This window comes from Chroicocephalus ridibundus, chromosome 1 (genome assembly GCF_963924245.1).
Source record: "Chroicocephalus ridibundus chromosome 1, bChrRid1.1, whole genome shotgun sequence".
NCBI classification, from domain to species: domain Eukaryota; kingdom Metazoa; phylum Chordata; class Aves; order Charadriiformes; family Laridae; genus Chroicocephalus; species Chroicocephalus ridibundus.
In genome coordinates this window covers 60274433-60297616 of record NC_086284.1, presented here as the reverse complement: position 1 = coordinate 60297616, position 23184 = coordinate 60274433, and the positions used below count along the sequence as shown (strand labels likewise).

Sequence of the window (23184 nt, the reverse complement as noted above, 5' to 3'; positions counted from 1 at the left end):
ATGACTCAGGCAGAAAACATCCAGTCCAGGTGAGGAATTTGTTGAACTGAGAATAGCCAAAGATTATCTGTGTAAAGTGACTTGTTCCACCCAATAGAATTATTCCCTACAGAAAAGCAAGAAATTTTCCAGGACACAGATAACTACTGTTACTGTCTGGGTAGGGCTAACACTGTAATAACTCAAGGTTAGTCCATCCTAGACACCCATGCTGATGGAAAAGCTGAGTAATGGTTCAGAAAGGGATGAATCTCACTCTCCTTTCAAGTATCAGTCAGCTGAGTCAGAAATAGAGGTCTTGAATCCCCAAGTCTCATTACAAACCATAAACAGTCTAGAAACTCACATGCTACAAAGGTGTCTGCTCAAAGATAATGGCAATATTGTATTTGACCTTCAAATCAAATTAGACTAATCAGATCAGATTAGTCACGTTCAAATAAACAGATACATCACCAGCAGGACAACAGAGCATGGGCACACAGGTTTAGATTGGAACAAATTCACGAAAGTTAATGGCAGCTTTCATCTGAAATTACGTTCTTTGAGCTGTTTCATCTCACCATTAATTCATACATTCAGTTTGAGGAAATAGTCTATTTTAGAAAAATGACCACACACCTCCCTCCAATGTCTGGAAGGCTTTTGCCAGGAAAAGAGGAAGTTGGATTAACCTTTTCCTCCTTTAGAATTTCACTGCTCTATGAAGTCAGAGAAACAAAAAACTGGAAATGCTAAAATACTCTCTGCTGCTTTTGTGTAGGCTGACTCACATCCCCCTTAGTCAGATCCGAACACACCCTAACTAGGCTACAGCCTGATGATCATTAGCCTGTTTCTTGGACTGCACAGGAATTCCAGTCTTCGTATGAAGCTACAAAGACTCAACCACCAGAAGAGGTTAGCATCATGCACTCAGCTAATCAACAGCTCTCCACAAAGCTGAACTTCAGCGGTAGGAAACACAAAGTAACGTGAGTGAACCTCCTAAAAGAAAAAACTAACATCACACACAATCACCAGAGACTAGCTTATGTCCAGCATTTTGTGTCCAAGCCTGAAGCTCTCATATTACTTCAAGGGCCAAAGGAGCTACGTCTCTCCTTTAGGCTAAGGTTGCAGAGCCTAACTTGTTTTCTGATCTTTGCTTGCTCTACTTTCAACTTGTAACAAAAAAAAAAAAAAAAGGAAAATTTTCACTCTAAAATCCATAGGCAGCTAACTTGTGTTTAGAAGAACAAAGTTACTCTGCAAGTCACTCTGCTGCCAATAAAGAGAAACTGGCATGCCTCAAGTGGATGATTCAGAGCACTTACTAAGCTGCCTAAAGCAGGCCATCTGAATAAACTCCATACTCTGAAAGGCTTGATGTGGATTTGAACTTTTATATTTTATTTCCCCATGAAATTTAGTTGAATAAAAATATTCAAATGCTTGACAAACCTGAATGCAGTGGTGTTTGACAGTTCTACCTGTATGGCAAAATTTCAAAGTTGAGGAAACAAAACAGGATAAAAGTGTCTGGTCTACCATGCGAGACAGCTTACTTTCAATTCCACAATCACAGGGAACAAAAAAAATTATTCCAAGTCACACAGAGATTAAACAGGTTCTTCCATAAATTTCTACCCATCGGTTTGCAAGTGTCTCCATATACCTGATATCTCCTAGAAGTCACTATACAGTTCAGTGGTAAATCAACACCTCTTCTATCGCCTGTCTTCCTATGAAGATCTCCAAGTGTTCTGAGACAAATTGTTTTGAAACACTAATTTCATCTGAGTCTTGAAGGACATGCCAGATGTGGCAAAAAAGTATCCAGAATGGCAAATTAACATCCATACCTTTACAGAAGTGTGGAGATAGTTATCTCCTACACATATTTCTGCTTTCTTCCGCTTCCTTCTAATTGTATTTGGACAAGAGCAGATGTAACAGGATACCGTAGACAAACCACTGTGATTCCAGTGGAAAGTTGGAGCAAGCTACAAAGCATGCAGGACTAAGCAAATCAGAAAGACTGGACATCTTTAGTAGATCTTTCTTCCCTAAGATACAAGACGAGCTACTGCTAGCCATACCAAGGGATTTAAAATAATAGCAAAATCGTAATATTTTGAGCTAGATGAAATCCAGCAAGGAATTCCACTATGCGTTCTGATGTCCTTTCAAAGGTAGGCAGCTTTTTTCTTTAACACCACCTTTTCAAGGGCATAGATACAGAAAAATAGGAAGAAATTGGCTGTAGATGACTAAACAAGTCAGTATCCTTCAGCTTTGGTTCCAGCTAAGCCCTCAATTTAAAGGCTTAGGAAACACTGACTTCTGAACTGAGTAACATAAATGATAGAAGAAACAAAAGCTTGAAAAGTTAAAACAGTGCAAAATAGCAAACAGCGAAACAGACAAGAGGACATGCATCTTGTAGAACTAAATTACAGCAACATACGAACACTGAAAGAATTTACTTGCTGAACAGTACCTAAATAACCTACATATAAACTGTCTGAAAAAGAGTCATATATTCTGCTCATGACCAAAGAAACAAAATTAGAAGAGTTATTTGAGTTAAAAAAAAAAAGTAATGCATGGCAGTCATTTGCATCCTGCACTTAAAATCTGCTTTTAGCCACACAGTCTTGATAATATATTGAAACAACTAGTTTCATAACTACCTGTCAAAATCATCATCTTCAAGCTCATCTGCATTTGCCCAATCTTCATCTTCTTCCAAGTCAACCATCATTGCCAACATTTGAGGAACTGAAAAAAACCAAAAATTTTTAAAACCAGGTTGCTTTCTTAAAATAGATTCTCAAATAACTAGCATAAATTTTAAGTTCTCTCCTTTCAAAAAAATCACTGAAGAAATATAACTCTTCTTCCAGTAGCAGATAGCCAAGTCTATCAAACTGCATCAGACAGTAATTCAGAATAGATTTTCAGAAAAATACTTTCAGAACATTTAAATCGAGATTAAAAAACAGTTGAGCGTATATCTTACCAAGAATCACAGTGCAATGCAAGATTTTGTTAAATCATGAAGATCGTAAAAAGTGAATTCCTTAATAAAGTCAAAGTTCTTTGAAAGAGTTAAAATTAGTATTATATGCTTTAAGAACTCTGATACGTTTCATTCATTTTGCTGAAACTCTGACATCATCCTTTGATCATTCACTGATGAAAGAGACTATATTCATTACGGAAGAATAACACTCAACCCTTAGTTTTATTAACATCATAAATTTTGCTAATTATATGTACGGTGGTCACAGCATAAAGCTTTACTTTTACAATAAGGTAACGGTTTAGAACTTATGATTTCTATTTCTACCTCTGTAGATTGATTCTGTCTGCTCTTCTTAGTATAAGTCTTCATAGAGACTATTACACAATCTTTACCATAATGTTCCACACTACTATGCAATAAGCAAGAACTATTCTTCTGAGTTGTTCTCACAGGAGGAGGGAGTGCAGTGATTTGTCTATTATAAGGCTGCCTGTTCCTGAGCACTTCAGAAGCCCAAGGGCTAAAAAGTACACCTTGCACTTTCAGAGGAAAATAAGGTGCTCTTAAGTATTCTGCACTTCATATTACACTAACTGCTCAGAGCAGTTATTTGAATTCAACATCATTAATGCAAAAATGCTTCACTTTGCCCTGGAAACAAAAGTTTTCAGTCAAATACGGAACCTTTGAGCTTTGAATCTTTTTAGGACAGTCTATCACACATTTTGAAGACAGGCATCACAGTTAACTGTCCTTTACAGGAACCCACCTCAAAAGTTAGTAGGCATACAGTAGTTCATACTGCTGATTAGATATACTGCAACTTTTATATAAATAATATACTTACATAGTGTAAATGTATCTGTAATCTAAGATAGAGGCACAACCCTAAGCAAACACACAACCCTAAGCAAACTCACTTCACTGTACATCTGGAGAGATAAGAAACTTATGGTGAATTGATGACAGAAGAAAATATTGCTCACTGACAGCACTGTGAGGCAAGTATCAAGAAAAGATCAAATTATGGATTGGTTTGCTTGATGTGGTTACATATCATCAGCCAGAGGTGATCCCAAGAGAGCTTTCATATACGTATCAAGATAACTTAATGGACGCTACGAACTTTCTAGCACAATGCCAGAATTCTATATATTACTAGTCACTGAAAAGAATTTCCTCAAAAAAATCCCAGTATTATAGCCCAGAAGCTTTTCAGACACAGACATTCATAAGCACACAGGTGAAAATGGCATATTTCAGAGGTGTGACAATACATAAGTCCACCATCATCTGCCACAGATGCTACAGGGTTCCAAAAACTGATGTCGTTGTTGCTACAACATCCAAAGCTGTCTGGCCATCATTAAATCCAGAACCTGCAAAAGCTTGTACACATGTTGTTTCTTCTTGATGTTATTAATATGAGTGTAGTTGCCAGTAAGTATAGTTTCACAAAGGACATTTTTGTAAATATAGAGTTGTGCATTAGTTTCAACATTGTCCTGACAAGCTCTCAAGATTTAACTATTGCAAATATATAGACTGTTTACAAACAAGTTAAGGATGAGCCCACTAAGCCTGCTTCTTTTCAGAGCATGCCATGACTCCATTTTATGGAGATGGAGCAAAACTACAGCCAAAGAAAAGTTGCAGCTCTAATTGCTAGGGAGGGAGCAATAAAACACTCTGCTATCTTGAATATTGTGCTCAAGGAGGGAAGTCTAAACCCTAATGGAGTTTCTGTGCAGAAAACTGGTACACAGGACACAGACTTACTCCTAAATCAGCACCACGTTCAATAAAACCAGCATAAGATGACAGGTTTCCCTAAGACCCAGTTCTAGTTGTGAGGATCAAGTGATGTACCAACTTTTTAGTTGAATGAAAACAGAAACCCTTTTAAACTAAGGCACAAAACCAAGACAAACGAAATCCTGTTTGGCTTTCTCTGAACACAACTGCTTTACTAGCTCTGCAAAATAAACGTCTTTCACCTTAGTGACTCATTAAGAACAATTTTACAACAGGTTACAAACCAAAGGCACTTCATTCACACATGGTGCGTTATCTTAATACAAACATTTCATTCCTGAACAACTAGCTACCAAATATACAAAGTAATACATTCTAAAGAGATATGAGATACTTCTCTACTATGCCACCAGACCAGTTAAGGAGCTTGTAATGATTTGGGGGACAGCAAGTGTCAAGCGTTAATATTCCCAACAAGCTATAGAGCATTCTTAACACTTTCAAATTTCAAAATATGTTCTGAAAGAATCTGTTCTTTAAAAAAACTATTCTACAAGTAGACAAAATTCCTAGTCAATAGTTTAAACACTTAGGCCAAGCAGATCCAGTTTACAACATTTTCCATGAGTTTTATGATTATTTGTATGCACAAATTTCCCCAGCCCAAGCACATGAGTAAAAAAGTTGCCTTTTAACAGATTGTCTTTATGCAAGTTTCAGAAAACAATCAAGAATCTAGACAAATAGAAGTGTGACAGGGAGGGAAAAGAATTCTCCCAAAAAGCAGGCTACTTTGCTGTGTCAGTGGCCTGATCTACTCACAAAAAGGATTTAAAAGGCAGAGGAATATCACTGTGTACAGCACTGCTGCTGGGGCTGTCCAGAAGACAGTTATTTTTAGTATCTCAAATAATAACACATGATTAAAAAGTGCCTCTCCAAAGAATTTACAATCCGCATTAGACTTTCTCTAAGTATTTATATAAGCATCTGATTTTTAATTCACATCTTTAACTCAACACTGAAGCTCAACATGCATGCTGAACTCCTTCAGTCTTCAGTTGCCAGCACCACAGAATATCTGGCCTACATACCAAACTTCGAACGAAGAACTTGAGAGCTAAATGCGTCAATTTTTTTTTTTTTTTTTTTTTTTTTTTACAGTACATATTTCAAAAGCCAGCAGAGAACCATGAAAGTAGTATTTTCCTTGGAAACACCTAATGAAGAAGCTACAGTATTTTTATTCAAATTGTTGGCGGATGCATAAGCACAGATTCATTTATGAAGAGTCGCAATAAGAAGGGTCTTTCGCCATAAAAAAGCCCCAATTTGGTGTCACCTAAAGTTACCAGCATCAGCAAACTCCGAGTTAGAAGACATGGTTTTGCCACTGACCACTTCCAAAGTCAGTTTAACACTGTAAAGGAAGACAAATTGTTTCAACAAAGAAAATGAATAAAATACTTACTGGCTTGTGCAACAATGTTTGTGTGCCTCCTCAGCATAGCAGCAGCAGTTTCTGACAAGGTCACAATTACTTCAAGTGCCAACTGACGCTGCATGTTACTGAGACTGGCATCTGCACACAACTACAATCCAGAAGGATTAAAGCAAATGGTTAGAACAGATGTTCTCAGGCAGAAAGAGTGATTTTAAAAAAAAAATAAATTCCTAGCTTTACCTTCAGACTTAGTTGCAACGTAGGTTCTAAGTGTGGTCGTAAATACTTGGGAACAGAATCTGCAATTTCTACAAGGGATTTCAGGACAGAATCATCATTTTGGTAGCAGGAATCATTTACTGCCTATCAAGAGATAAGACGAAAACAAGATTAAGTAAAACCAAATAATACTATGAATGGAACCACTGTTATAGAAGAAATTTGATTAACTGTGTTCTTGTCTCTCTGAATGGTCTCGTTTAGCATTAGTGTATCGTGGTTAGCGGTTAAGACCAAGAGTAAACTTTTTGATAAATCTAATGCTGCTAACAAAGAACTAGCTGAATCCAGCAGATATGAGCAGAATGAAGAATATAAGGACCAAGGAGATAATTTTAAGAGAATGAAGTAACTTCAGAAGGCAGCCAGCCTAGCAACAGTGAAAACCAATAAGGAATCAAGAGACCACCGACCAGAATTGGACTTGGGGATGGGGTGATGGGTGGTACGGGTATAATTGAGGGGCGTGAATTGGGGTAGGGGTCCATCTCCAGAGGCACCCAGCTTGAGCTGTAACCTGAGAACTAATAAAAGACTAATTGGAAGCCTGCACTTAGACTTTGTATTTTCGGCAGGATCCTAGGGTCAGACCCCACTACGGTGGTCAGCGTGCATAAATCCATAACAACCACAAAAAGATAATAGCCAAGGTCCAAGACTACAAGTTTTCTACAAGTAAATTATGGCTCACAATGTTATATGCCATCAATTTTGACCATTATTAGTTTAAATCTAACACAGCAGACAGACACTCAGAAAAAATTAAGGTCACACATCAGAGGCGCCGACATGCAAAAAAATCACACTACGTTTTGACAAGCAGTTCAAAATGAATTTTAAATAAAGAAAAACTCCTCAAAGTAGTAACTGACCAAAAGAAGGAAAATGAGCCTAACTCCTTTTTTCCCTGTTATGTGAGAACATCTTTGCATAGCTTACATGTACAAACACCAGGAATCTCAAGATTAAACAATTTATTTTTTTCCAGACAACTCTGGAGAGCCACCAAATTAAAGCAGACCTTTCAGCCTTCAGTCACAGGGCACAGGAAAAAGAAATCAAGCTTTTTGCAGGTATCTTTCCTAACCCATAGCTACATTCTGAAAAGGAATTTAAAGCTTACTTTTTAACTGACCAGCTTGACACTCTAGGGCCAAAATAGGGCACAGTTATTCAATGCTGTTAAAACTCTTCTAGAAGTAGGACACAAAAACCCAAACCTCCAAAGAAAAAATTGTCTTTAAACATGCTTTTGGGGTTTTGAAAGGAATTTTCATTAGCGAAGTATGTCTTTCTAACGTAGAAAGATTTTTTAAATGTGAATAGTTAGGTGGTTTTTAATACTTAAATCTCGAATCCAACACTTTTAATAATGCCACTGAAACAGCACAAGCTTTCATGCAGTTTCTATACTGCATCTTCTAGTATCAGAAAACTTCTGGAAAAAAAAAAATCTACCTTGGTTAAGGCCTTTTGGACTAATAGTTACCACTCGTCCTCTGATTCTGGCAAAGCATAATGAAATATGAAGTGGAAGTTTCTGTAGAACTCTGTATTTTATACCCATTGCAAGTTTGACAGTTTTTTAAAGCAAGACTGGCTTTCTAAAGAAAGAAGTTCAAAATACACAGTGAGACCTCAAAGGCAGAGGCTCTTTTCTGTAGTATTGAGCACAACCAACCACAGAAGTCAGCTGAAGTTCCAGCTGCTTTTACACTCCATTGCAAGATAAATATCTTGGACACAAGTTTCAACTACTAGCTCTGAAAAGTTCAACTTCCAGCATTACCATTATAGAAATTGAACTGAGATGACTGAATTGCTAAGTCAGAATTTTATTTTTAGCTTTTTTACCATGCCAGTATTGCAACAAAATGAACTTCAGCAGCAACAAAAAAAACCATCCAACTGTCTCCAAAGGTCACTCACCACTATTCTAACACATCCCATCTCCTATTTATAAACTCAGATCTTCATATCCATCTTGTGTTACCAACAGCCAGAAAATCTAGTCCTTCTTGCAATAAGTATTTTTAAAAAGACAGATTTCATAGCATAGTTCTGTGCTCTGTATTTGCAAAATAAAGCTTGAAAATGCAAGCCAAGTGCATATGTTTTTTATGGCCTAAAATAGTAGCATTGAAACTTATATCACACAAAGTGGGCTATTAGTCTGAAGTCTAAGAACAGCATACTATTAATTGCCAAACATCAAGAGGAACAGCATGCCCACCCCAAATTCTGCCTCACTCCCACTCACACAGTACTCAGTAACCAAGGTTCTCTCAGGCAGTTACAATTTTTGAACAATGGAATTGTCATTGCCAAAGTCACAGGCAGGGACTAACCACCAAATAGCAACCTCAATATCAAAATACTTATCTTGTGTACACTAGAGCCTATTTTCAAGTTCAGTTGTTTTTAATAAATTCCTCTCAGTTTCCATTTAAGATCAAAAAGAATTCTATTGGCTGCAGAAGCTAGTTAACTTGGCACAATTTTTCTTCAGCTTGCCACAAAGCACACAGACAAGGTTTATAGCTTACACTGTCAACAGGAATCTGCTGTACTGACTGCAGCAATAAGACAGTCTTCAACCTAAATTTAGCCTAATTTAAAATTGCCAAAGTTCACTACCACTGTTATCACAGCTACTCAGTTATTTTCACTTTTTTCTTAATATAGAGAGGGAACTCTACTGTGAAATTGTCATCCTTCAGAGCTCAAACCATGTCTCTCTGGTTTCCCCTCAAAAGTAAACAACCTTGTATTAGAATTCCAACTTTTGCTCAAATTCACCCATCCTAAAAGAGATCTAATCCAGCCTCAGAAATTATATGAAGCTTAAGAATACATTTTGTTTGCAAGTTCCTAATTTATCAAACAATAAAGATAATTTGTCCATATTGTTGTTGTTACTGAGAACCTTTGTTCAGAATAATTCTACGCTTTCCTCTAAACTGAGAAGACACAGGTTATCATGGGCCAATGAATTTCCCGATTACTGATTACCCAAAATCTCAGGGTAGTCCATATTTAAAATATATCTCAATATCCCGGGTAATTTAGAAGCTGTATGATTTTGAGTTAAATACCTTACAAAGAATTTTAACTCACTTATCTAGGTAACACTGTATAAATTAATCAGCATTAAACTATTTTCCTTAAAACTTTATCAATTAGCTTGCATTTACAAAATTCCTTATCAGTTTCCACTGTATCTTGCTGGTTACTGATGTCAGTCTCAGAAAGATATACTTAATCCAAGTCTCTGCAAAAATTCATATGCTACACAAATTTGCAGACCAATAATTTATGTTCGGATAGAGTCAACATAAACAGCAATGGCACATTAAGTGTTACTTGTGTGGTTTCTTACCTGCAAGATTCCAGGTAGCAGGTCTGCAAAATGTTTAAGAAGGGGAAGATTATGCTCATTAGCAAGAACAAACGCAGCTGCAGCTCTAGCAGACAGAGTCTTGATCTAGAAGACAGGCAGGATTGGAGAAAGAAATGTGAAGAACCAGGAACGAAACATGCCTTTGTTTTCTTTTAACATTAGGCCTATTATGAGACCACATTTTGTATTATCATACCCCTTTTCCATTTTCCTAATAGATATACCAATTAATTTTTAACATGGGCTTTTGTATCTTGCTTCAAATTAAGGTAAAGCAATATTGAAGATATTCAGCATTTATGTCCTCAATGATACAAAAAAAGTTTATCATATTACAAGGTGGCAATTATTCCCTAGTTTTCTAGGTTTTCTGTGGGGTTTTCTTGTTTGTTTGTTTTGGGTTGTTTTTTGGTTGGTTTTTTCATCTAAAAAAGAAAACTATTGTTTTCAACCTCCATCCCAATTTCAAATGAGTATGCAAGTGTCAAAGTCCCATTTTTCAAAAAGTGTGATCTAAGTGTTTAAAACATGCTTCTTTAAAGGCATGACTTGTGGTACTTTAGAAAATGTTACTCAGTTGACTTTCAAAGGTCAGAAAAAGTAATCCATGGGAGAGCAGCAAACTGAACCCATATACCACAGCAGGGTTTCCTATTCTTGCCCAGCATTTTCCACAACAAGAGAAACATTTTCAAAGTACAATCCTCTGCACAAATCAATAAATCTGAAGCCTTGCAGAAAAGCAAGGCTTGCTAACATGCCTTTATAGCAAAGCATGCACAAACAGTTCAAGAAGCTGTCATATATTCAGAGTTTTTAAGACACAGTGTGTACAGACGCTATGTATGTATACTGTTAAACGTAAGGGCCAGTAAGAGAGATTAATAAAGAGTTTCTGACCCCTCAATGCTGCTGGCTAAACCCCCCGTCTCTGCTTTGGGCCAGGACAACTGGGTTGCTCCAAGTGTAACTACTAGGGAAGAGTCTGGGCCAAGGAAGTACAGGTATGAGCCAGCCAAGTCAGCTTTAGGACCATGAAAAAGGTTTGACCCTTTTGTTTTGCAGTAGGCACAGTCAAAACTCCAGATATTCATCAGTTTCAGGTAATGCCATTCTCTGGTTGGAATCGATGGTTTAACCTTTATGTTTGAGATTACTACACTAAGTTCCTACGCTCAGGACATACTATTTTTAAAAAAAGAAAAGAACATAAAGGTCTTACTGATGGATGCTCTTGATCTTGCATACACTGAACCAGCATTCTCTTAATGACCTCCAAATAGTGTTGCTGCTGATTCCCAAAAATCCCAGGAAAATTCCTAAGGACAAGAAAAGACCAAAGCATTAATAAAAATTCACACAGTTTAACATTAACTATTATTTTAAACTTACCCATTGTTTAAGCTACAGATTGTAAGTGTACATGTAAGAGTTAAGTAAACCACGATACCATAGAATAAATGAAATATATGTGACTGCTTGTTAATGAAGTTGTGACAGTTTTTCTTACGTTTTTACAGACATGACTTAGCTAACCTGTAAAAATGTATCAAAGTGTGAAAGTTTACCAGAAAATATGTAGAGCAGCCTCCCGCAGTCCCACGTTTTGAGAGCTGACAGAGTCAAATAAGAATTTCAGAACTTCCGGCCACTGGTTGTTGCCATCTTCATCTAGATTAAACACCACAAAGTTTCAGGATAAGCAAACTTAAGGGTGGTTAGATCTCAGTTGTACAGGGTAACCAGTCATCGCTACTAAAATTAATTTAAAAAAAAAACCCTAATCTGAAGATGTGTCCAAGCCACAGTGTAAAAATATGGTTGAAATTTTCAATCTAAAGGCACTCAGGAATAGAAGTTGATCTCTATTTACTGTTATATAACGGCACTCAAAAAAATAAACTTACGTTCAGCATAACATTCATGAGAATCTAACCACAATTGGATTTCTAATCCTTAATACAATCTCACCTAAACTGAAGCAGTTTAAAAAGCAGAGTTAAGGAACCTTATTTTTATCTGATCAAGGATAATATAAACAAATATTAGATTTTAAACCATGAAATCAGTTAGTACATCATGTGCAAATGTCTACACAAGACTAGAGAACAAGAGATAAAAATACAACTACTACCAATGCATAAACATTTTACCACTATTATCAGCCTATATAAAGTACCTATTAAGTTCCTGGCCAATTCAGCAACGATGTCACAGATTTTTTTCCTCATACTGGACTGCGTTTCCAACTGAATAATCAACAGCAATCCACTTTTGATAGAAGTCTGATCATCAGGTGAAAGAGCTGGATAAACTTCTTCAAACGCAGAAGACAAAAGACGTCGTAGAAGGACAGCTGCCATTTGTCTAGCCTATTGAATAAGAAAGTATGTATGTTAAAGTGTTTTGATATGATAATTATGCTCTTATGAGGAAAGACTACTGACATCATGCTTCCAGATGATCGGTTTTCACTGTGTAGACTTGTTAGGTGAATGGAATACCTCTCCAGCAACAGACGACGATTATGACAGTAAATAAAAACATAGTATAGAAATATCAGCTTACAACCATGTTTCTGACAATTACAGCTCTTCAAAGAAATAATCACGAAATCCACTGAGGTATTCAGGTTTTTTGTAGAGCTGAACCTTGGACACAGTTTGTGGGAAGTTAAGAACCCAGCTGCATTACTGAGCAATGTTAAAAGCATGTCCTCTTTTCATTTTAAATGGGCTGCTGAGATAATTATAATCCAGATGGGTTTTTTTGGATTACCAAGTGGCTTAATGGGACAACTTTGTCAGACAATTAACCTGTAAACCCTCCTTTGCTTTCTCCAACAATCAAACTTCAGGCTAAAGATTCAGGAACCTAGAGTTAGATTTTGGCAAATAAAACTCTTCCTCTGAACAAAAAAAACCCAAATAACAACAAAAGCTTTCAGCCTTTTGCAAACCTATGATGAAACGTTTTTATTTAAACTTGAATTTGAGCATAGGAACCTCAATATCTCATATTACAATCTTCTATGCTTCCTGCTTGCATATTGCAATTCTACAAGTATCTTTTACATATCTGTATTTATTTACAATTATACAAGAACTAGAAGCAAAACACATGGCTGAGTAATTCAAAATGAATAGAGCAAAACATGCAGTAAAGGCAAAAAGACACATGAAGCACTGTGAATAACTTCATAAATAGTATGTTCACTAACCACTTTTTCTAGAAGGACAAATAGTAATTAAAAACCATCCCCCAAATTTATGAAGTTCAACATGTGTAACAAAACCTTGCACATATTAAATCTTCACAAAAAACCAATCCAACGCAATGTGCACTCAATTCTTTTCCTAAGATATTCTTATTTAATGTGTACTTGAATGAAAAACAATTTCATTTAATAACAGCCTTTGGAATCCAAAAACGCTCAGTGAGCAGCAGAGCTAACGAGGTGCAATTTCCCAAAGATCTCTCAGCCTATAAATGAGAAGCACAAACTGCTGCAAAGCCTCAACTTCTAGCATACCCTGTAAAAAACAGGTATTTCTAGAATACCACCCAAGATACTATTCTCATAGTTTTCTGCAGTCTCCAGACCCGCTGAGCCTTTTTCCAACATAGCCAGCTCTCCTCCATACAGCTAAAGAGTAGTGCACACAAAGTGTCTCTATACTGGCAGAAGGGAGGGAGTAGAATTGGACCTTACTCTAGATCATTCCGTATCTCCTCCTCCTCAACAGCTCCAGTGTGGACCAAAGCCACCACAAATGTAGCATTAGATCTTCCCTAGTAGACCTAAGGAAGACAGCAGATGAACAAAGAGGGTCACAGCACCCACCTGTGCTATAGCTCCCCCCATAAGCCAACGTTCTCTAGCAATAGGTCATAACATAGGGAACGTGAGTTGGGAAGGAAGACGATTCTTTCCCCGCTGCCTCTGGGAATCCAACTAATAATGTGCCAAAAAACTTTAATGGTACCACAACTGAATGGTATCTTTCCTTCTCCTATCCCTAAAAGATCACCAGTATTGTGACTGATTAAATTTCTTCTCATTAGTATGGTGAGCTTACATAGTAGAAGTTTGCTGGGACTAAACAAGGCACAAACTCTGATGCAATGTCTTCTCTTACTCAGGGCATTGCGTTTCTGTACATATTCTCTGACATTTGACTCACATTATATTCATTCCTTTCCTGAAGCAATAATAGGTGGCCAGATAGGGAACAGAGCTTGTTTTCATAAAGCACACAGTCTCAAAGATAAGAATTTCCACCTCTGAAGAACTTAATTCAAAATATTAGAAGACTGACTGCAAAGTGAAAACACAAGTAACAAGGTATACAGAAAGACACAAGATCAGCGCTACATAAACTAGCTTATTAGTGTTATTAGCTTGGAAAAAAAACCCCAAATTCCCTAAAGCAAATTCAAGTATTTGAAGGAGTGACAAAGCAGCAATTGACTTCTAATAATAAATGTCATATTTTCCTCAGCAGATATCCACCAATATATGAAAATTACCATTGTCAGTTTAATTATGACAAACATGGCTGGATTAATGGCAGCTCTGGGGCTATTTCTTCTACTTTAAGGAAGAAAGTACGTATTTTTCACACACACCAAAGGCTCTTTTACATTTAAGTATTACAAGATATGTACCCAAATAAGCATTTTAAAATCCTGCAACTTAGCAGCTATAGCTTTTAACAAGAACAGGAACAATATGAAGCATACATCCCCAAAGACGAACTTCCATTTATCAATGAAGCATAAAAAACTATAATTCTCTCCTAGCACTGGATTCCTCTGCATGTCTAAACTTCTGGGGTGCTCACATACAATTGGAATGTCAAAGGTATTAACACAAAAAGTAGGCATAATACTCAAATTTCAACATACCACTTATTAATAGAATTTACAGTGCTTTAAAAATGTTCTATGTTTTTACTGATGATGGAACCAAGGCACAAGACAACAACTAAATTGCCAAGCAGGGCAGGAGAAGAATTACAAACAGAAATCCGGGATACAGCATTCTCCACTGGCTTTTAAAGTGTCCAGGTAGTCCTACACATTTTGTAAGAAAAAGACCAACCATCTTGTGTAGCACAGTGACTTTTACTTTAGTTTTACTGTTCCTTCTAAGTCCTCAAGGAGGAAAACATGCATGGATGGAAGCAATCAATATTTAGGACACAGTCCAAAGATGGACTTGCACAACCTTATCTGGGAATCCAGTCCCATGTGGAATTCAAAGCACGCAGTGCCTAAGGTCCATATACAACTCAAAGGCAGAACTGGGGGCCATCAGAAGTCCATGGGCTGCGTTCCTTCCCCTCCAAATGCTGAACAGGAAGCTGCCCACAGCAGCAGTTTTCAGACTAAGAAATGTAACCCCTTCACATGACGATACGGACACGGGGAAGAGAAAGGTCATAGCCCTCTAAGAGGGCTGTGAGTACAGCAGAAACAGTTGCATGCAGCATTTGTGGTATTTCACAGGGCTTGAAGTTAATCAACTGTACATTAGGACACAACTGAAAACTGCCAATCTAGAATTAACCAGGAAGAAAAACAATGCAGAAGAAGATGCAGAACTTCTGTTCCTCTCAGATTTAGGTGATAAATCAAAACTGCAAAGGAGCAGCCTCTAACACCTGAGACGCATTCTGAGAATAAAAATCACCAAATAATCTGTGAATATATGCCACCTTTCTGTCCAACCCTCTAACTTCATAACACTGAGACTACACGTTCAGGAAGTTGGAGGCCTGGGTTCAAGCCTCTCCTCAGCCTAAGGTGTACAAACTTGCTTATCTTCTGTTCTAACTGCTAAGTCAGATGCTTCCCTCCACTTCTGTGAACAGTGTTACTCTGCTATCATGAAAGTATGAAATGACAACAGAGGGAAAAGGTGATTATTTCCACAGTTTAGGCATTTGGTTTGGAGAAAACCTGTTACACAGGTAGTTTAATAGAGTTAGTTCTGATCTAGCTTAATGGTTTTTTTCCATGTCATATGCAAGGGGTACTGGAAGCAGGATCTGAATCACCGTTTCTCCATTTAAATGCAAAAAACAGTAGGTTGCAGAGCCAGGATTCCCCAAACTGCTGTCCAAGAAGTCCTACGAATCTTGTATTCTCTACAACACAGCAGCTCAGCTCCTGCAAACAAGGTGGAGTATTTTCTTCAGCTTAGTTTTCCTGGGAGGGGGTAAAGCAATGGAGAAGCTTCAGGACAAAGAGGGATCTGAACCTAGCTCTCCCATAGCCTGGGAAAATGATCTTTAAAGTTCTAAGGCTTCTTCCAGCAGCCTGTGTCCACTGGTGCCAGTACGTTCAATGTGCTCAGAGGACACATACCACGTAACGCCCTATCCGCTGGTGACATATGCACTATTCTGCCCAATATTTGGATCTACATAAACCAACACCATACTGAATCCACAGAGAATGCTTCCCTGCACGTTTATATGCAATGTTTGGATTAAGCATGGGGATGACTTCACTTAGGCTCTAATTAGGCTACTATGTATTTGGATTTACAGGGAAGAGAGGTTGTTCCAGTTTTTATTATCAGGATTGTTTGAGTCCAGCACCTAATGTCTACTTAAGTTGTAAGCTAAAATTTAAACTTTTGATTTATCCATCGGTGTAGTTAAATGTCAAGTTACGCTACAAATGTTAACTTCTGATGTCTTTGGTAGAAGTAACTTCTACAGGTGGAAAGTTTTTTTGCACTTGAGTAAGTTGGAAGCCAAGTCATTGGCAAGATTCTGAACAAGTTTTAGGCTGGGGTATTTCCTTAGTTGATATAAATGGAATAAAATCAGTAAATACAAGGAGCGAGTATTTATTCGCACAAATATGACTTTGTAGTTGTCAACTTATCAAATGTATTCCAAACAGAAGCACGTGCAATGCAGTTAAGATTTCTAGGGCATAACATTATCTGATTATTATATATGACATTATTCTGATAAAAAAAAGGTGCAGCAATAATCTTATTATTCATGGCAAAATTAAATACCAGGGAGACTGCTCTACAGCTTTCTGTCATTTGAAACATCTCGGAGGGGCAGCAGGGAAAACTACAACTCTCACGCAACAAGATGCTGGTATAATACTGAAGGATTCTGTCAGAACACCACTGCTTTGTAGGTAGATAAGCATCAGTTTTAGTAAGCTGATACTTAGCATTAAAAAGCACAAATGGCATCTACCTCTAAATTGAATACAATTTATCAGAAGAGATCTTTATCCAGAGAGAAACAGCACGCTTATACTCTCCTTATAATATTGTTCAGAAATTCTACATGCTACATCCTTCTGTTGTTCAGTAAAACTCTAGATGAGGGAAAAAAAAAACAAAAACAAAACATTTTTACTTTTAAGTGACTCTGAAGTTCGTAATATCTTGAAAGCTTAGTAGTTCTTCACTCTGCATATCCAAATGAATAATAGTTTTACCAATAAGTACTGTACTTGATTGCTACAGTGTGTGAGCCTTTACAAAATTAAGGCACACTTACTATATGCCCACAGAAGAATTTTAAACAGTGCTCAGACTGCTCTCCATTCACTCTATAACACTGCTAGATGACTTAATGAGCATATCCTTCCCAACTAGGACAAAATACAAAAGCCATCAGAAAAAAACCTGCAAAACAACTGTTACCTTATGTCCCCCCAACTCCCATTTGAGAAGCACAAGAAGTTTTAGATGATACAAAAGTTTAACACATTTAGGCGCGGGACCCCAAAATGGAAAGCGTTTCTCAACTGTAGCTTGAAGGAACGTCACAGTAACACTCATATATTAGTTACACATTTTAAGGAAAGAATCCATTCATTAAGCAAACACAGAACCAGATCTAAGCAGTCACTTACAAAACACAGCTTTTGAAACCAAATATCCTATGTCAAAAAGTCTCAGCTAGTGAACTTGACATGCAACAAACTAGATGAGTGGTCCCTCTACAAACATGCAGTAAATTAAGATGATTCAGTTAACGCCCAACTTGCTCATTTATTCCAAAATGACCAGCACTGATTTCTTCTTCCCTTTCCCAAGTTCCCTTAAAATCTACAGAATTCAAAGATGATCGAGACTTACCTCCTCAGCAGCAGCAGTATTCCTGATTGCTTGTAGGAGGAACGTGATCTTAGATTGACCTGGAATATTCTCATATGTTTCCTGCATAAAAAGGGATGCAGCTTATTGTAAACAATTAGTAGAATGCATGTGTTAAACATTAATATGAATTTACTTCCCTTTTAAAACAACTTCAGTATCCACCCAGTTAATAGCAAATAACATAGCAAAAAAATTAAACCTATCAAAATAAAAATTTCTGACTTACTTTAAAATCATGAGTAAAGTCCTAGTTACCTAATAAGACCTGCCATATTGGAATCAAATCATCTACATATGCAGTATTGGTCACTTACAAGATGAATTAAGAAATACAACATAAATAGAACAGGTATCCTCCCGGAAATACAACATATATGGAACACATACCCTCCTTGGAATCAATCGTAGCTTCCATCACATCAAAGGATTAAGAACTTTGGTAGCTTGAGACTGAACTATGACCAACAGGTTAATAACCACTGACAAATGTATAGTCCAAAAATTTGTTCAGTTCTTTTTTTGAACCTTTTTATGGCCTTTCCAATGTCACGTGGCGGTCACACACCTCAACAACACGTTTTCAATATGAACTTTTCATTTTTAAACTCCTGGCTGAATTTCAGGAAGAGAGACTATTTAGTCTCCCCCTTAGGGAAACCCTCTTAATAAAATTGAAAGTTTAATGAGTTCAGTTACATTGTCTTACACACTTCTGGCACACAGTTCATTCACTATGACTTTTTAAATCATATTGTTACTTAGAAGCTAGAGTGAGCTCACAGCAAAATAATATTTGCCATTCCAAGCATGCTATATATGAGCATTTTAAAACCATAAATGCTTGTTCCTAATATACTAAACTTATGCAGGTAAGAACAGGGGAATTACAAGCTGAAAAGCAACCACTTAAAACATTCAGAAATATTTCTATACTTACTAACTCTGAAAGAGGTTTTTTTTTGTGGACACAATCTTGAAGATGTTACTCCTCCCTTTCCAAGTATTCACTATCCCATCCTTAACTTAAGGAACAAGCCTACTACACAAAGCCTGGGTTCATTTCAATCAGCTCCTTCCCTGCCTACTTCTCATACTTACCATTGCAGCAGCTCTTTCCAATACTCTAAATAATTTACACACCTTGACAGTATACCTGCTATTTTCAATAAAGCAGTTTCCCCATCACACATTTAGTGTTAGAGATCATCTTCCTCCACTTTCTATATGTTTCCTAGGCCTCGTTCATAGAGTCGATTCTTACTCCACATTCTGTCTAGTTGCTACTATACACTCACAGTCAATGACTCTCAATCCCCAATGAATCCCTGCATTTAATCTAATCATTTCATGGAGACTGCAAAATTAAATGAGGTTTAGGGTCAGAAGAGAAAGCCTTCTCAGATTAACCACTTCCATGAACGTATATATTTATATTGCACTATCATCTACAAATATAAAGACAAACACAGAGACAAGAAGGTTCCCTAAACAGAGGCCCAGCATGGACCTGAAGCTATGCTTTCGTGGACAGCTGAAGCACTGTAAAAAGCTGGCTTCCCTCACACCAATTCTAGTAATAATGAAATTCTATTTTGAGTTGTTCAGACGCAATAGAAATGGCAGCAACTTATCCAGTTGTTCACTGGCATAATTCTGTCAATTCAGTAAAGGTGATCCAAAGATGCTAAAGAGCACCACAGCAAGGCAGGCAAGAGAAACATATGGCCCAAACCAAAACCTTCCCTCTGTTCTGGTGGAGGACTACTTTGCTGGCTCCACCCAGCTTACTACCAGCCTTGGCTACACCCAAACTATGTACCTGGATCCTGCTACATCTTCTTTTAGTTCACAATTAGCTCCCCAGCTACCTTATCCAGAGGCACAAATTTCTCACACAGCAAGACTAACTTTCAGAATACATGCAAACAAATATCTATTATCTACACTTAGTACTCATGTTCTTCCAAACCTGGGAAATATATTTTATAAAAAAGAACATAAAATCACCAAGACAAAGTAAATAAAAGACACAAACACGGTAAATAAAAGACACAAACAGACACAAAAATAAGAGAAAGACAGGCTTTTATAGTCAACAGACAACATTCCAGTAATTTTTAATGGGAGAAAAAAAAATGAATGAACCAGGTTGCAGCAAACTGGTTAGAGTAAGTTATGAGTGTGTCAGGACTGACATAGATCCATACACAGAAATACTTAAGTAAAAACAGGTTTTAGGTGATGAGACTTTCCTCCTCCCCCTTTTGTTTTTTACAGCTTTCACTACACCCATACCCAAACAGGATATGACTCTACATCTCCATCAAGTCTAGTCTTCAACATAATACCCCTTATCCTAATTTCAATGACCAGACCTATTAGAAATAACCCAAGTCTGCCTCCTTCAGTTCCCTGTCTACCCATTTCTGATCCTCACTGTTTTTCATTGGACACAAATGAAAACCTGCTATTCAATTTACCTGCAATTATTTGAATCTCTGTAGTATTCAATATTGCCTTCCAACAGTGAGTATGCTTTAAAAAACTGATTGGACTATGCAGATGTTTAAGATCAAATATGACTCCCGTATTATTTTAGTAAGCAAATAGTCTAAAGGCTATGCAATACTTTCATCCAAAGAATATTACTTCAAGAAACAGACAACTTAAAACAAGAAGTCAATCTTGCTACACTGTAAAGAGACAGATTTGTGTTTCTAGGTACAAGTTTGTTAATCCACCATGAAGAAGACCAAGCTGGGCTCTTCACAGCCATGCATGGTGGAAGAATGAGAGACAACAGGCATAAATTGAAAAAAGGAGATTCAGACCTCTTTGCTCTAATGAGGATAGTCAAGCAGGAGCGGGTTGCTCAGAGAGCTTATGCAGTCTCCATTCTTGGAGGTTTTCAAGACTCAACAGGACAAAGCCCCGAATGACCTGGTCTGACCTGATAGCTGGCACTGCTTTGAGCAGGACATTGCACTACAGACCTCCTGATGATCCTTCCACTCCAAATGATCCTAAACCATAAAAATACTTGCAATACCTCTTGGCAATATGCAGAAACCAATGCCAGCTTCAGCGCAGTTAAAGAAATAAAAATTATGCTAGTCACTTGTATTTGCATACACAACTAATGGACTTGAAAAGCAATTGAGGTTTCTTACTCTGATAGGCCATAGTGGATATGTATCTATGAAAATTAAAAAAACAAACCTCCAACTCAATTCCAAGGAAGTTTCTGACAGAACATGCCAGTTGTAAGAATCTAAGTTTTAGACTTCTTTTCCAAGAATGTTTTCTTTCACAAGCATTATGACACAGCTGTCCAATAAATCTGATTTGTTACAATATTAATAAAGTTCAAAAAGTTGTGAGAAATGTTCTTATGTTACATGCAGGCAATATAGTTGAGAAGAGAAAGAAATTCAGCTTCCAGAGAACGGCCTCCATTCCATCTCTATGTTCAGGAATGCAGGATTAATTCTTGCTCCTTCTCTAGAAAGTATCTGTGGTAATCAATACCGAACTTTGCTGGCTTTCTAAAACTGTACGGCTCCTCTCCTTCTAATTCCTAATTCCTAATTTATATTTTAGGAATTTCCACTGCAGCATCAGGAACAATAATACTTTTTATTCTTCACCAAACAATGCGCTGAACTCTGCTGACCGCTGAAGTGATGAGAGCGATAAAAGACCCGATGCAGCCATGCAGTGGGAATTCATGCTAGACCTAGACGCTAGTATTTAATTCAATGGGAGAGATTCCCCACTAGGCTTGACAATGGAGTCTTAAGCATGACAGAGAGAAAGAATTAACGTGGCTTAGCCATCACAAAGAGTTTCAGCTGAAATAACACATCTGAAAAGTTTTTGCTGATAACAGAGGAACTCCGCGTATTGAAAACGCTTCTTTTAGTGAAATATTTCTCAGCTGACGAAAACACTTGAATACACGGCCCATTCCGAAGTTAAAAACCAAACTACGGTGTGGAAGGAGAAGAGTTCTTCGGATGGCGGGGAGGGGGGGCGGCTGCAGCCCGGGCAGAAGGTCCGTGCCCCCTGGGGCTGGGGCAGGAGCGGGGCTCCAGGCCCGGGGGGCACGGACCCTCTGCCCGGGCCGCCTGGGGAGCGCAGTGACCGGGCTACAAGTGCAGCGGCCCCTCCGAGCCCCGCACCCACCCAGCACCGCCACCCGCCCTGACCTCGTCTGGGGCCCCCTCACTGCAGCGAGGACCGGTCCCGCCACCCGCCGCCGGCCTGGCCTCACCTCCCCGGCGGAGCCGCGCTCCGTCAGGCTGGCCAGCCCGGGCGGAGCCAGCCCAGGCCCCGTCTGCCCGCTGGGCTGCTCACGGGCCCGGCGTGGCGAGCGGAGAAGAGCGGGCGAGGGAGGGCCGAACGGTGCCAGACAGGCAGCGCCGCCAGAGGAGGTGGGGGGAGGAACGGACGGACACACGGACCCCTCGCGCCCTCACGCGCGCGCCACCGGCCGGAGCCCTCGCCAACGGCAACCGCCGCAACCGCCACAACCGCCCGGCTCCCCTGCGCGGGGGATGGGAAAGGCCCGGCCCGGGCCGCCCCGGCAGCAGCTGGTGCCGCTGCTCACACGTGGGGCTCGGCCGGCCCCGCCGCCACCCTGCCCCCCCCCTCCCACCCGCGCCGCCTTCCCTCCGGCAAGGTCTGTGAGGTCTGACAGGCCGGCTCGGCGGGCAGGGCCGGGGCGAGGACGGACCCGTTACCTCGGCCTGCTTGCGGACCGCATTGTCTGGGCTGAGCAGGTTGCCCAGGAGAAGGTAGAACTGCTCCTGCTCCGCCGCCGTCGCCGCCATTGCTGCGAAAGGGAAAGGGAGGGAGGGAGAGAGGCCGGGCGGGGACAGGGAGGCGGGGAGGGGGAACGCCGGACCAGCCGCCAGCGGAGGGAGAGGGGGCGGAGCCTCAGCCGCGCTCTGCTCCTGGCTCCCCCCTGGGGCCGGCCGCGCCAGCCGCGCTATCGAGCGCTCCCATTGGCTACGACGCGCGGCGCCTCGCCGCCGATTGGCCTGTCCTTCTCTATGACGTCCTGGCGCTCGAGGCCGGGGCGGAGGAGGGGGGGAGCGGAGGAGCGACTGAACACCCATCCCTGAATGGGAGGGCGGGGGGAAACGCCG

The 23184-nt window shown here is 39.2% G+C and overlaps 1 protein-coding gene across 1 annotated transcript in view; it reads right to left on the bottom strand.

Moving 5' to 3' along the window:
• Positions 1-22927, bottom strand: part of IPO5 (importin 5) — a 45367-nt gene extending 22440 nt beyond the window's left edge. Inside the window, exons 1-9 of the mRNA XM_063336660.1 lie at positions 22777-22927; positions 18014-18094; positions 12068-12260; positions 11457-11559; positions 11111-11207; positions 9868-9972; positions 6450-6572; positions 6237-6357; positions 2676-2763 (exon numbers count right to left, since the gene is read on the bottom strand). Of these exons, the coding sequence (XP_063192730.1) occupies positions 2676-2763; positions 6237-6357; positions 6450-6572; positions 9868-9972; positions 11111-11207; positions 11457-11559; positions 12068-12260; positions 18014-18094; positions 22777-22866 (1001 nt within the window). The 5' untranslated portion in view covers positions 22867-22927. The remainder of the gene's footprint in view (positions 1-2675; positions 2764-6236; positions 6358-6449; positions 6573-9867; positions 9973-11110; positions 11208-11456; positions 11560-12067; positions 12261-18013; positions 18095-22776) is intronic.
• Between the last annotated feature and the right edge of the window lie 257 nt (positions 22928-23184).